Raw genomic sequence first — 15159 nt, 5'->3', positions numbered from 1 at the left:
AGCGTGTAAAGGTACATATGCGTCCACGGATGACATCGTCGCGATTCACTCCGGCCCGAGTTCACTAACGCTGAGCCGCGAATAGTTTTTAAGGACCCTCTAGATGCTGCTTTATTCACGGGCCTAGATGGGGTCGAGCAAATGCGGTCCTGTTTTTTGCAGTTACGTTTTAAATAGTTTGGACACATTTGCTTCATCAGTAACTCTCTGCCCTTCATCTTTAAATGCAAGTGGGTTTTAAAGGAAATTATGGCTCATCTGTTTCTAATTCCTTTATTCTTACTGGAACGTAGCTGAACGCTGCTTTGTAATAGTTATCTGATGTTGGACGTTTTTGAACTTTAACTGTTTTCTCCAAGTCAGGACTTTATGTTTGGAACAACAATTAGCTTCAAGCCCTACATAGTTCAACTCTGAACTCGTGAGCTTTGGAATGACTTCTACACGTGAGCAGATGTCATTCTCCGCAGATCGCCGAGGACGAGTCTCTGAAGCCCCTGGCCCCTGCAGTGGCAGGTGGGAGCAGGTGGCCTGTGGGGACGGGGGGACGGGCATAGTAGCTTTGTGTTAGGACCGTGCTGAGTTTGAGCGAGGACATGTCAGGGCCAAGCCGGAGCACCTCGGTCCACCTGCCGGGCTGGGCGGTGGCAGGCGGGGCCCGTGGCTCTGGGACAGGGAGGGGCCTGGGGGTCTGCCCGCAGCCGTGTTCCTCTGTGGGGTTGGAAGGAGAGACACTGCTGTTCCCGGGTGAGCGGTCGGGGCCGACGAAGGCAGCCGCCACCTACGGAGACGGGGGACCTCGCTGCTCTCCGTGCCGAGGGCGGCACGTCCCCTCCTCTCCCGAAGGCAAGGAGGAGGGACGAGCTCGGGGACCGCCAGCACTCGGAACGCGTCCTCTTCAGCTGCCCATAAACCAGAGATCTCGGAGAGCACTGGGCTCCGAAGCGGAAACCGAACGAAATAATCAGCGTGTGTCACGGTGCCCAGCACGAGGACAGGTGCTCTGCCTTTCCTCCTTCTCTCTTTTGCAAAAAAATTAAATAAATAAAAGATCGTTTTACTGCAAACGAAGACTCTGGGGCGTTGATTCCCCTCTGCCACGGACTCTCCCTTAGTGACGGCATTTCCGAGTGAGCGGTGACATCGCTGAGGGGCCCCAGAAGCGCCGACACAGACGGAAATGTCTAAACGCCTAACTCGAGACTCAGCGTCCGAGGCTGCGTGTCTGCCGCTCACTGGACGCCCACGAGCCGGCACCTCGGGAAAGCAGACTTGGGTTTGAGTCCTAGATACCCCAGTTCTTAGCTCTGTGACCATGGACAATAAGTCAAACTTACAAGCCCTGAGCCTCCTCATTTGAAAAACACGAACAGTGCTTCCTATCCAGCGTGCTTTAGAGTCGAACTTGATAGGCGCGTTTGGGACGGGAAGGACAGTCCCGGGTGCCGTGCGAACGTGAACTCGTGTTAAGTTTGTCATCTGCACGTCCCACCCCCACCTGCCCACCAGGGTCACCCTGTTGGCCTGGAGGTTGGCGTTCATCTCATGGGCCGAGGGGCTGAAAGCTGCCGAGTCAGAGCTGCGGCTGAGAGCAGGCGGCAGCACGTCCATCCTTACGTCATTCACTCATTCACTCATTCACTCATTCATTCAACACTCACTGCTTTTTGAAAACTTACTGGTTGAGAGGCCCTGTGTTAAGCTCCGCCCAGCAAGAACGTGCTTAGCGGCTGCGTGTTGGTGACGAAGGCCTTTGCGTGCGACCTTCCCGTGCGACCTTCCCGCCTGCCACCATTTCCGAGACAACTGCTCCTCGCTTTCCACGTGTATACAGAGGAGTCCCCCAGAGACACCCCGGACCCCGGGACAAGCATGATGGGCACCCTGTGCTAGCGGAGTCGTGAGTGCCAACTCCGGGCGGCACACGCTGTGCCGTTGGGACAGCGACCTCGGGACCTGTGAGGCGGTCCCCCAGGATGGCGGGTCGGCGAGGTCGGCGGGGCATTTCAGCCACGATATCATCCCAGCCCAGCCATATCCTCTGAGACGAATGCGGACTTTCCTGCAGCACTGGAAGTCGACGTTTCAGGAGCGGTTTAGTTTCCAAGTGACAATTAAAATTCTTCTGATATGAGCAAGTGGCAGGAAGCGGAGGCTCAGCTGCGGCGAGCGGCCAGCCAGGCTCGAAGCAGCCGGCTCGCTTTCTCTCCGTGATACGGGAGACTCACTGCCGGTCGGATCGAGTGGCTGGTGTTTATAAGGTGCTTACAAGGCTCGTTTCAATCCCCGAAGACCCGCCCCCGGCCATCAGTGGGGCAGCCTTCGGTGGGGCAGCCTTCGGCGCGTGTAAAGAGCCTCTGCAGACACGTCAAGCGACCTGAGGGAAGTTCTCGCCTCACGAGGAGCTGCCGTGTGTCTGTAAAGTGAGCTCTTAGAAGCCTGTCCCCCGTGGATGCGACGGACGGGCCAGCTTGGCCGTAGTCAGTTTTCGAAAGACACACAACACTCATCACTGAAACACGACGGCCTGGGGTCCGTGCGTTTCCAACGGTGACGTTCGAACGCGAGTCCCCGAGGTGCTAGCCATCGAGGGTCAGTTTGAGTGACCGAGCCTAAGTCTCCGTGTTCATTGGAGGAAAATCCTTAAGCGTCACTTCCGAACGTGGGTCCGCCGGCTGCGGAGGGGAGCGTGACCGTGCCACACGGTGAGCGGCCTTTCTCTCTGCGGGAGCCTCGGAGGAGGCTGGAGGAGGGGAGGGACCGAGGGCACGTCTGGGCTCGCTCCCCAGACAGCGTATTCTGCTCGAGGGCCGTCTCTGCCACAGGGACACTGAGACTATCCGCCCTCCCTGGGGACAGTGAGGCCACCCGCCCAACCCGGGGACACTGAGACCACCCGCCCAAGCCGGGGACGCTGAGGCCACCCGCCCAACCCGGGGACGCGGCTCGCAGTGAAGAGAAGGCGCCGGGCCCGAAGCGAGGCGGATGCCCAGCGAGTCTCCTCAGACTCATCCCGGAGCCGCGACTGTCTCGGGTCTCAGGGGACGGCGCCAACTCTGACTTTCAAGGTGGAGCAGCCGCGGGCGCCACCCCGGCTGGAAGCGGCACGCTCGGCCCACCCCGGTGGCACGTGGGTGAGGGGCTGGCACACGGCCGCCAGGCCGGGCACCTGCGGGGCAGCCGTGTGTCAGCCTGCGGAGGAGCCGTCCTAAAGCGGTCCCCTGTCAGCCCTGGACGGCGGCCCCAGACCTGCACCCCGAGCAGCGCCCCGGCAGTGCCACGTGTCACTCCGGGGCCTCGGTGCCCTCCAGGCACCCACACAGCCTGGCCCCCCAGCTCTGAAATGCCGGGCTCCACCAGGACACTGGAGACCTCGAGGTGGTGGACGCCTTCGGCCGGGGGAGCCCGGGACGCGAACAGAAACGTCACCCGTCTTTCCAGACGCCAGTCTGTTCCCCGACGGCCGCTGCCTGGTCCACGCTCAGCGCCTGACAAGTAAACGAGCACGGTTCATTCCACGTGCCGCGTGCCGTCCACGGCACCCGCGCTCGGTCACACGAAGTCCGCCTGTCCACGGGAAGACATTTGCAGACGACGTTGACATTTAAGCCGGGGGACGCACCACCTGCCACGGAGGGGGCCTCATGCAAGCCGTGGAAACACCAGGGGGAGACCGGGTCCCCGGACTGGAAGGACGGCCAGCGGGCGCACTCCCGACCTCACCCCTGCCCAGGGTCTCCATCACACACACACGCACTACGCACACGCACACACACACACGCACACACACACACACAAAACACACACACATGCACAAAAACACACGCGCACACAAACGCACACACACAAAACACACAAATGCACAAACACACACACGCACACAAACGCACACACACAAAACACACACAAATGCACAAAACACACACACGCACACAAACATACACACAAAACACACTCGCACACAAAACATGCGTGCACACAACACACACACAGAAAACACAGTCACACACACGCACGCAAAACACACAAACACGCACACAACACACACACAACACACACACATGCACAAAACACACACACAACACACACAGAGAAAACACAGTCACATACACATGCACACAAAACACACAAACACACATAACACACACATGCACACTACACACACAGAAAACAGTCACATACACAACACACACAGAAAACACAGTCACACACAAAACACACAAGCAAAACACACACAAACACATACACACAAAACACACTCGTACACAAAATACACACACACACAAAACACACACAGAAAACACAGTCACACACATACATGCAAAACACACAAACACACACACATGCACAAAATACACACGCACACAAACGCATACACACAAAACACGCACATGCACAAAATACACACGCACCCAAACGCATACACACAAAACACGCACATGCACAAAATACACACGCACCCAAACGCATACACACAAAACACGCACATGCACAAAATACACACGCACCCAAACGCATACACACAAAACACGCACATGCACAAAATACACACGCACCCAAACGCATACACACAAAACACGCACATGCACAAAATACACACGCACACAAACGCATACACACAAAACACACACACATGCACAAAACACACACACACATACACACAAAAAAACACTCACACACAAAATACACACATACAACACACACACAGAAAACACAGTCAAACACACATGCACACAAAACACACACACAAAACACACTCGCACACAAAACACATATGCTCACACACACACGCACACAAACACACACACAAACATGCACAAGATACACTCACACGCACACATCCTATCGGCTCTCCCTCGCTGGCGGCTGTGCCCGCACGGCGAGCAGGAATCAGACCGCAGTCTGCACTGACGGATGTCTGCGACGGTCCTCAGCCTGGACCGGGCACCGGCCTCCCGCAGGACAGTCACCTGGGCGTGGAAATGCCGCGTTCCTGACGGCTCAGAGTCAGAGAAGCCATCCTCTTCGTCCTGTTCCCTGACTGCCCACGGCTTTCGGGTCGCAGCCCATGTCCCCCGTCACCACACTCCGAGTGACCTTCACGCACATACGCGGACTTTCGTGTCCCTCGTTCGCTGTAAACTGCGAGGAAAGGACCGTAACCCTCGTTCATCCCCGAAGCCCGGGCACCGGGCACGGCAGACACTCGGCGTGAATCTGCCGGCTGAATAAGCGCGCGTCTCCGGGAGCCAGCCCTGCGGCACGGACGGGGTGCCGGCGCGCTGTCGGGGGAGCGCGGCCCTGGCCATCCCTGGGCCAGCACACTCCCGCGGCCAGGAGGCCCCGCACGCCGTCTGCGGAGGTGTGTGTGTGTGTGTGTGCGTGTGCATGTGCGGGGGCCCCACCCTAGCTCACGTGACCTCAGCGGTGGGCCAAGGGGACGCGGGACACGGGCCAGGCACCTGCGCCCGCCGCCCGCCGCGGCGTGAAAGCCATCGCGTGGTAGCATGTAGCAGAAGTCACCTCCTCGACATGTGGAAAATTACAGGACCCGAAAGTATAGGTGAGTCCCAAGCGGCAGGACATGGGTGCATCAGGAATTCAGGGCCAGGCATGAATTTTATCAGGCAGTACCTGACGCTTCTCGTGCGTGAAGGTCACGTGACGGGGGTTCCGGGGAGGACAGTGGGTGCTTCCGCACTCCCGTGGGTGTGTCAGGCCCAGACCATCGCCCTCCTCTTGCACCCAGCTCAGCCTCCGGGGGCAGAAAACGGACCCCGCCTCACCAGGCAGGTCAGCGGGCTCAGCCCGGCCTTCACGAACGAGGCCGGTGGCCCTGGCAGCTCGTGGGGACAGGTACTGGTCACCTTCCCACACGCGCGAAGACCTTCCAAAGCGATTCTATCATCCTATTCCGGACACTTTCCTGATGGGCACACAACTTCTCCCCACACAGCTCCGCGAAACCCCGTTTACCCTCGCGCTGGCTCGAGTCCGGCACAGATCCAGACGCTCTTTTGGGGAAAATGCCAGAACAACAGAAGAACAGATCAAATTACCTAATAGATCCGCTCACTAATCCCTTTCATCTCTTTCAAAGAAACTGATTGTAACCTCGTGTCCTGCCATCTGACGAGGACTCCGTCCCCCTGACTCTATGGGGTCTGCGGAAGAACCCCGGGACAGCAGACATTCCCGCTCCGTTTGCTGTGCCCTCGGCCTAGTTTACGTCTCCGGCCGCCGGACTCTGCGACGTCTGAGCCACGCCTTCCACTGGGACGTTTCCACGAAACGCGGAGGCGGCGGGGGCGCAGGGGTTGCTGGGGGGCCGTCAGGGGTTGCTGGGGGGCCGTCAGGGGTTGCTGGGGGGCCGTCAGGGGTTGCTGGGGGGCCGTCAGGGGTTGCTGGGGGGCCGTCAGGGGTTGCTGGGGGGCCGTCAGGGGTTGCTGGGGGGCCGTCAGGGGTTGCTGGGGGGCCGTCAGGGGTTGCTGGGGGGCCGTCAGGGGTTGCTGGGGGCCGTCAGGGGCCGTTACTGCTGCTTCGCCTCCGAGTCTTCCTCAGGACAGGAAGAGCCTTTCAACATGAAAATAACCCAAGAAAAATGCACGTCAATGCTCACGTGATAATTCGAGCCGCGTGCTTCAGCGTTTCGCATACCCGAGTGATGGAAACCAAAAGCGAAGTCACGTTTAAAGCAATCACAGCTGTCGATGGAACTCATTGCACATTCGCATGTTGAAGAATTTCAGGGCAGCGAAATATGGAACTCATTGTCTTTTAACCATTTTCTCCGTGATCCCATAAAACCCCGTAGCTTTTGACATTAGCCGCAGAGTCTGTGGCTCTGCCGAGGCCGCCGCCCCGCCTCGCGCCCGGTCGATGCTGCCAGGGAGAGACAGCACTGCGTCCCGGCGGGATTACATCTCCGGACGTCTCTTTCAATAAAAACGTGCAAGCCTGCCCCCGACCGCTGTCCCCGGAGGGACGAAGGGGAGGAGCAGACTCTTAAGAGCCAGGACGACATGAAGCTCTCGATGCATGGAGTCACCTGAGCCGACTCAGAGTCATGGGCATCGTCCTTGCCAGGTGCCGAGGGGCCGCCCTGATCCTGCTGCGCCGAGCGCGTCTCCGGAGGCGGCCCGGGCGGCAGGGAGGGGAGAGGCAGACCCCGGCCGTGGAGCCCGGGCAGGGACGACGCTGAGAGGCAGGTGCACGGGTACCGGGGTGCACGGACCATGTGCAGGGACATGTGCCTCCGGCCGTCTCCCTGGAGACAAGTCTTCCTCCGTCGGGGGAAGTCCTGTCGGTCTTTGCTTTTCCACCCCAAATTCCCCCCGCGTAGCGCTGCCGGCTCTTCTAAGCACTTTGGGGAGACGCAGCAAGGCGGGACCCGCGGTGCCCCCGATTTGAGGGGAAGATGAAGCAGTGGCCGCAGCAGTGTGAATATGCCGACGCGCGTTCCATTGGGAAACACGTTTGCATTGACTCAGAAAACACAGACGACACGCACCTGCTCTAGCACGCGGGGGACCAGGAGCAACACGGGGTTCGGATGCCGTGTGCGGGGAGCCGCGTGGAGAGCAGCGAGCGAGCTGCGAAGGAGTCGAAGCCCTTTTCAGGATTGTTTTTTAATTAAAACACAAACATCTCTCTAACTTTAACCTATTTCTGGCGTAATAATGAGGCACGAGCTCCAGCCAGCTAGGCTCTGTGATGTGTGGGCGTCAGCGGGGGGCCCAGGGCCAGGTGTCCGGTGATCGGCGGGCAGGGCAGCGCCATCGTGCATCCCGTGGCCCTGCTGAGCTCGCAGGACAAGTGGCCGTTGGAGAGCATGTGAGATGCCAGGTCCTCCACGCGGTCACCGGCTGAGCTGTAACGACACACGCCTTCGGCAGAGGGGACAGTGGGGCGTGGCCGTGGGGGTCCTGGAATGAGTCGGGTGAGGAGAAAGACACAGGCAGCTTCGGCCGAATTGAAGAAAGAGGCAGCACGGCCCAGCTGAAGTCTTCGGGGGGCCGCACGCTCGAGCTCCGGCTCTGGTGAGCGGGGTCTCCAGGCGGCGCTCAGGGAAAGCGCCTTCTACGCTTGTGGAAGTCAGCAAAGTGCAAGCGGGGACGGCCCCGAACCCCGCACAGTGAAAACCCCACCGGGAGAGGAGCGAGCTGGTTGGCGGCCACTCGCCTGTGTTCCACTGAGTTTCCCATTTTTGCCCAGTTCCACACTCTGCCCCAAGGACGCCCTGCACCCCTTCCCGCGACCTGGGCCCTGCCCGCCGTCGCTGCCTCTCCATTCCAGCCTCCGCCCCCTTCCCCTTCATCTTTCCTTGGTTTATTTCATATTTGGGGAACCGAGATCTCCACGGGGTCATCTACCGCGGCCGCTGTGGGGGAGGGGACACCGCTCCCGCGAGAACCCGTTTCTCCAGTCGCGGGCTCCTCCCTGGAGCAGGTCCAGTAAGCTGTGACCCTAGGGGCCTCAGCGGGGCGTGAATGGAAGGAGGGTCTCCTCTGGAAGACTGGCTCAAGGTGCCACACGACTCAGCTCCTGGCAGCCGGCCAGCCCTGGCACAGACGGCCGGTCTCATCAGACAGGCCAGGTCGGAATGTGGTTCTGCCTTTAAGCGGCTCCATGAGCCCGGGACACCGCAGCCCGCAGGCCCCGTCCCTGGAGTGGAGCTCGTGGCGAGTTCATCGCACATGTCGGAGGAAGGAAGGACTATGGTGTCTGGACACCGGTGAGCAGGCAGCGGTGTGAGTGAGCACAGCCATTTGTGGTCGGGTGGTGGTCACTGGACCCCTGTCCCTGCGGCACACGTCCCGCGTCCTGTTCCATGAGCCCAAGTGTCACACGCCCCCGGCGGCTTGCAGACGTCGACGCCGAGGCACGGCTCAGGGAAGTGGGCCCAGGGCAGGACGGGGCCCGGGGCTGCCCCGCTGGGGTTCCGTGCTGGCCTCGAGGGAAGGTGGCGGAGAAATGACGAGGTCAAGACAGAGCGGACGGCACCTGCTCCTGGCGCCCCCACGCCCGGACCAGAGTCCCAGCCCGGGAAGGGCTACGGGGCGGCCTCCAGCTCCGCGAGGCGGCCGTGAAAAGGCCCCTAGCAGCCCCTCCTTGAGAAAGTGAGTCATGCTTTTACTTTAAGAAATAGTTATTTTTTTAAGCTACTGCAGATCCAAAACTCTGGCAACCACCGAAAAAAAAATTCAAGTGAACACTTTGCTATTTATTTTACTGTCGATGTGTTTGCTACATAAATAAATAAAACTTACTCTATCAGCCAACTCTTCAAAGGATCTGTTGTTACAGGGAGTGAAATAAAAAGAATATTGTGGAACCAGGTTTTGCTCGGAGCCTGAACACATAAAACTCAGAATCACTCCGCGGCGGCTCCAATGTCCTCGTGCTGTCGAAATCTGCTCTTAATTTGGAAATATGTCACTGGACCCCTTTAATTTTCCATTAAATGTTGCCTACCCCATGCCATGCGGACGAGGAGCCGGTCCTGAATGCAAATGGCAGGTCCCGTGAAGAGTGGCCAGGAGTCGGGCGGCCCGAGGGACGGAGGCCGCAGCCGCCGGGAACGCGTGAAGGGCTGTGAGCGGGTGTGAACCGCCCCCGTCTGTGCCCGCGCTCGTCACCGGCCGCCCCTCCATCGTCCTTCTACTGCCATCGCTCGCCGTCACCACGTGCCATCCCCGTCCCCCGCCCTCATCCACCGCTTCTGCAATATTTCACCCGAGGGCGTCCCCTGGCCCTCCCAAGCTGACTTTTAATTTCGTGCTGCTGGATGCGCTGACATCCGAAGGGCCCATGCAGAGAACCTGCTGGGAGCTGGGTGGGCCCTCAGAATGCCCGTGTGAAGCCCCAACCCCAGCGGGATGGCATTCAGAGACGCTTCGGGGGGCCCAGAGCCATGGGGCTCCGGGACGGGACCAGCACCCAGACAGGAGGAGACACGGGGCTCCCTCTCTCTCCGCCTCGTGAGGGCATGGCGAGGAGCTCGTCAGCGAGCCAGGAAGAGGGGCTTCCCCGGACCCTGGTCTCGAACTTCCGGCCCCCAGAGCTGGGAGAAACACATTTCTGCTGCCTGAGCCCCGGTCTGCGGGACTTGTCATGGCCGGAGCCGACTAGCATAGAACCCAGGTGGCCACGTGCATGGCTGGCTCCGGGCCCTCCCAGCCTCGTCCCCCAGGCCAGCGGGTTTGCCTTGTCCATCCTCCTGGATCCACGTGAGAACCAGGGTGGAACCCCAGGAAACATCGCATTTTCGGGTGCTGCTTTCGCTTCACTCGGTGGATGAAGGTGAGGGTCACCAGCACGAGCCCCGCCTGGGCCCGCCGACCCAACCCAAGGAAAGAGCCCCATGAGCCGTCAGCCCACGCTTCTCCCCCAGACAAGTGTTCACATGCCGCACACACCTCCATCGTGACTGAAGCCACTTGGGCTGAGCCATCACTTCGGCTCTGGGCAGTGGCATCCTGTGGCCTACCCAAGTCCTCGCCCGCTGCTCGCCCAGACCTGAGGGGTTCAGACGCTCCGTGGTGGTGCCATCAGGTCCTACGTAAATGTTACCTCTGCGAGCCAGGTCCCAGGCCACTCTGCCTGCCATCCCCCATCCTGCCTTCATACTAGGCTGTGCAGCAGACTCCGCTCTGCTCGGGGGCCTTCCAGGACCCGGATTGGGGGTCTGGAGCCTCGCGCTTGACAACAGGATATGGGGCGAAGGGAGGTTTCGGTCGGTTTGGTTTGGTTTTCGGCTGGGAGACCCGAGAGCAGGCTGGGCTGACGGAGGATGCCGGGACCAGCACGCGGGGACCATTGAGGCTCACAGTGTCAGGGGAGGTGGAAGAGACGGCATCGGACGTGTTCATCCCAAAACTTACAAGGAAGGAGTCGTCACAGCCCTCGCGGGCCGGTCGTGAACGACAGCTCAGCTCACCGAAGCCTGGACGCTGCTGAGACAAAACCCAACATGCAAACCAGCAAGTCCCAGGGCAGGTTTCAGGCGTGGGGGGGGGGGACGCTGCTCAAAGCTCGGGCGATGAAATAGTGAAAATATCTGACAACCAGAATGATGCCGCAGCGTGGCGGATCTGTGACAACGCGGGGGTGCCCACTGCCGGAGCCGCGGTCCCCGGCCACGAGCCGCAGTCCCCAGCCACGGGCCCTCCGTCCATGTCCCCCCAGTTGTTATTGCTGACCGTTCTCTGGGACACGGCTTGATAGTGGTAAGTAATGCCAGCACGTAATTTATTTCTCGATATTCCTTCAGCAGACATATTTTCCACCATCACCATCATCACCACCATCATCACCATTATTGTCACTATTTCCATCACCGCAGGCCCCTGAGTTTAGTGTCATATACATTCCTACTTTCTCTGGCGTAGCTTTGTCGTTGGCATGATTGGGCTGTCCACTTGGCAGTTTATGATTATGTCAGTTCTTTCTGCACAGATTACAAAAACTGACACTTTCCACCTCGATAACTTAGAAAATTGTGGGTGTGACATTCATGGGCATGATTTATGAGCGAGTCAGCGCACATCTGAATGATCCCCAACTTGGAGAGTCTTGCCAAGGTTGCAGAACGAGAGAAAGAGGGCGGGGAGGGGGTTGGGGAGAGAGGCGCCCATCACTACAAACAGCTCGGTCAGGTACATGAGGAAACAGATTTCTGCTTCGAATTTGCGATCCTAATATTTTGCAATAAGAACCATCTGCTCCGGCCCAGCCGCCCTGGCTCGCCGGCCGCCCCTCCTGCTCACCCACCTTCCCTTCAGCTCATTCGGCCTCCCGGTCACTTCCTCCTCTCCGACCTGCCCGGATCCCAGTCCCAGCCCCACCCCCGGTGTTTCCTGGCAGCTCTTTCCTCTAACTTCATTTCCAGTATCGTCTCAACTGCACAGCTGACATGCTAAGATCGAGTTTTGCCAAGATCACTCTTCTGAGTAGAGAAAAAGCGGGGCAGGAGGGGACGTAACAGGAGAGAGTGGAGAATCCCGGAGGAAGCATGACAGCGGCCACGGCAGCACAATGACCAACGGCTGACACCGCTGTGGGGTGTGTTTGACAGGTGCTCAGAGAGGAGATCCTAAAAGTTCTCATCACAGGGGAAACGCCTTCATCTGTATCAGATGATGGACGCTGCCTAAACTTCTCACCGTGCTGACCATTCCACAGTACACGTCAGCCAAGTCGTCATGCTTAGATTTACACAGTGTGTGCGCCGGTCATATCTCGATCGGACTGGACGACTAAGAAGAGGCTACCGCGGTGGTCCGAGTGGAATAGAGCGGGTCTCAGCAGGGACGGGGCGCCGGGGCTGGCAGACGGGTGGCGGCTTACGTAGGGCTCCGAGCTGTGCGGCTTCGTGAGCAGCGTCAGCTTCAATCAAAACGAGCCGCGTCCTCGTTCCTTCCCTGGCCCGCCGCAGCACGTGCAGCGCGAGAGCATTCGCAGCACTCGAGGGGGCTCACTCAGGGCACGGCTGTTTCACCTCGGGACGAATACCGCCCCCGGTGCCAGCCCTGGCACTTCCCGCACGTTAACTCACGGGACCTCCCCCCGGAGGTGTGCGTCACCGCCGGCCCGACGTGCGCCCCACCGCCGGCCCCGTTTTATGGAGTGGAACTGAAGCCGGAAAAGGGGCGGTAACTTGTTCAAGTCACGTGGCTGTCGGGGCAGAGACAGAATTCAAGTTCCCCGTCCCCGCCTCCCTGATGGCAGACACCCCCAAGATTAAAGCATTATAAAACTCTGTATTTAGCCAGAAAGAAAAGGCTAACGCCAGTTTTGATAGCATATTTTATTTTAATCTAAGAAAAATGATTAAATTCAGAAATATAAAAGATTATCCAATGAGTTCAGGATCATAAGTGTTTCTTAAGCAATGATGACACACACTCGAGCTGGTTTTGCGGCCCCAAACTTTCAGTGTTCATGTCGCACAGTTTAAATACGTAAGAAGCCTCGTAAAGCATCTTCATGCACATTCACAGAGCTCACGCGACATGACACGTGCTGGGTTGGGGGTTGGGGGCGTGACGGTCTTTTTCCACCCAGAGCTCGGAGCTCAGCATCACCACGGGCCACATGCGGCCCTCGGCCCCACGGAGCGTGGTCGCTCGCGGCCAGTGGGGCCAGCTCTGCGGGCAGCAGCTGGTTGTGCCGCAGGCCAGTCCCCGGCTCACAGTGTGAGCCTTCGGTCCCTGGCCCTTCACTCACAAGGGCCACTCAGAGGAGGTTCCCAAGGCCAGCCCTACGCCCTTGAGGCTTCCAGAGGAGAGAGGGGAGCACACTCCGACAGGCACCGCTCAGACCGGGCCGCCCAGGGCACAGCAGAGCTGGCCGCGCCTCTTTAAGGAGGCCGTCTGCAATTTGGGTGACAATTTACAGTGGGTCCGACTGGGCCGCAGTGGGGTGTGTACGGCCGGGTGGGGGGAGGGGGCGGCAGACACGTGTGCCTACAGTGACCTTCTGACCTGGCTAGCACACCCATGCGTGCACGAGGTGGACAGCACCGCAGCAGGTGACAAACTCCTACGGAGTCACGAGGCCCCGACGTGACTGAAGGAGGCCGTGAGCACAGTCGGCTTCGAAGGCGGCAGATGGGCGCGGGCGTGAGCATGCGGCGAGGGGCAAGGCACGCGGCCCGGTTCTGCCGTTAGCGCGTCGGCCCAAACCCACTGGGAGCACGGCTCCACTGAGGACAGACCCCAGGGCCAAAAGAGGACACATACATCGTGTGCGACCGTCTTCTGAAGCCGGCCCCACCCTCTTCACAGATGAAAGCGGTCCGTTTAAATATCTCGTTTCTACAGAGTGAATTTACATTTAAAGTACAAAGTGCAAATACTATGTGTTTTTGTTTCGGGTTTTTTAATTGCTTTTTGGTGAGGGTCTCCCACACGTCTAGGAAGTGCCCCGATGTGTCGGCCTCTCATCCTTGCTTCCTCGGCTGGAAGAGAAAAGATAGAAATAGAGGGGTCGTTAAAAGTCTTGTGTCCCTCGGCCGTGGAGACGACGCGATGTTTTCTAGGTGTGGAAGGGGGTGCTGGGGTGATCACTGGGTGTTGGGATTATTAACAAGACACAGTAAAAACATCTAGATGCTTAACTTCTAACGCTTCCCTCCCTCTTAACGATCGGAAACATCAGAAAAATATAACGGTTGACAAAATTAGCACTGACTCCTAATGTCGTGAGTGGACTCGACGTAGTAAATCTGCAAACGCTCCTATCACTGTGGATTTATCATCCAAAAACAATTTGAATAACATAATTGCGGCTTCAAATCTGACAGACGTCATCGTTTTTTCCCATTTTTCCTTCCATCTTTTCCATTCACTACGTGCCTAAGAACCACAACTCGAAACGCTTGTTTTAATGACTAGAATTCTGCCACCTCACTGCCGACTCAGAGCGATGCAGAAGCAAAGGAAAGGCTGTGGACGATCTTCTAGATTTATTTTTCCCAAGTGTACCGGTTCCTGCTGGCACGAGCTGCTCCGCGCTCCCACTTCGTTATGTAAAACGACTCAGCGTCAGCGTCGAGGTTTCTGGCCGGCGTTTATTCCCCGGATAAAGGTGAGCTGGTGGCGGGAAGGAGTGTCTGCGGCATCCCACTGGCGAGGAGCCGGCTCCCGTTTGTGACAGACGGCGGTGGCCACTGACGCGCCCCACCGTGGCTGCGCTGGTCGGAGCTGTCCCCACATCACACTGACGCCCAGGCCGGCTCGAGGGACCGCTCCGCCATCTCCGAGCCACGGCGGGAGCCAGGGAGAGCCAGGAAGGCGGCTCGCCGTGAGGTTCAACAGCAGCTCGCGCGTCCCCACGTCCTGGCGTTTACTAGGCCCGTCCGTGGTTACTCATGCGGCGGAAGGTTCCGGCGGCTGGCGCCGTTTTCTCCTTCAGAGTATTTATGGTCTTCGACTGTTTCATCGAATGCAAACCGCAGCTGGCTCACACTTCGGGACTTAAGCCCGGGGTCACTGTGGTAATGGCCCTCGAAACGGAGGCGTGGCGGTCAGCCTTGTCACTCACAGGCCACGAAGGAGCTGGACAAGCGGCTCTCACTTCCTTTTCTGGGAAGAAGCTCGAGAGCGGGCGCGGGCTCCGCACCGAGCTCGTTGAGATGGGGAGGGCGCGGGGCGAGAC

The 15159-nt window shown here is 58.8% G+C and overlaps 1 protein-coding gene across 1 annotated transcript in view; it reads right to left on the bottom strand.

Moving 5' to 3' along the window:
* Positions 1 to 12807: 12807 nt before the first annotated feature.
* Positions 12808 to 15159, bottom strand: part of SMOC2 (SPARC related modular calcium binding 2) — a 123294-nt gene continuing 120942 nt past the window's right edge. Inside the window, exon 15 of the mRNA XM_015591876.2 lies at positions 12808 to 13960. Within this exon, the coding sequence (XP_015447362.1) occupies positions 13943 to 13960 (18 nt within the window). The 3' untranslated portion in view covers positions 12808 to 13942. The remainder of the gene's footprint in view (positions 13961 to 15159) is intronic.

Source organism: Pteropus alecto, unplaced genomic scaffold (assembly GCF_000325575.1).
Source record: "Pteropus alecto unplaced genomic scaffold, ASM32557v1 scaffold195, whole genome shotgun sequence".
NCBI classification, from domain to species: domain Eukaryota; kingdom Metazoa; phylum Chordata; class Mammalia; order Chiroptera; family Pteropodidae; genus Pteropus; species Pteropus alecto.
Note: the sequence above shows the minus strand (reverse complement) of the source record. Positions and strands in the feature narration are given on the sequence as shown.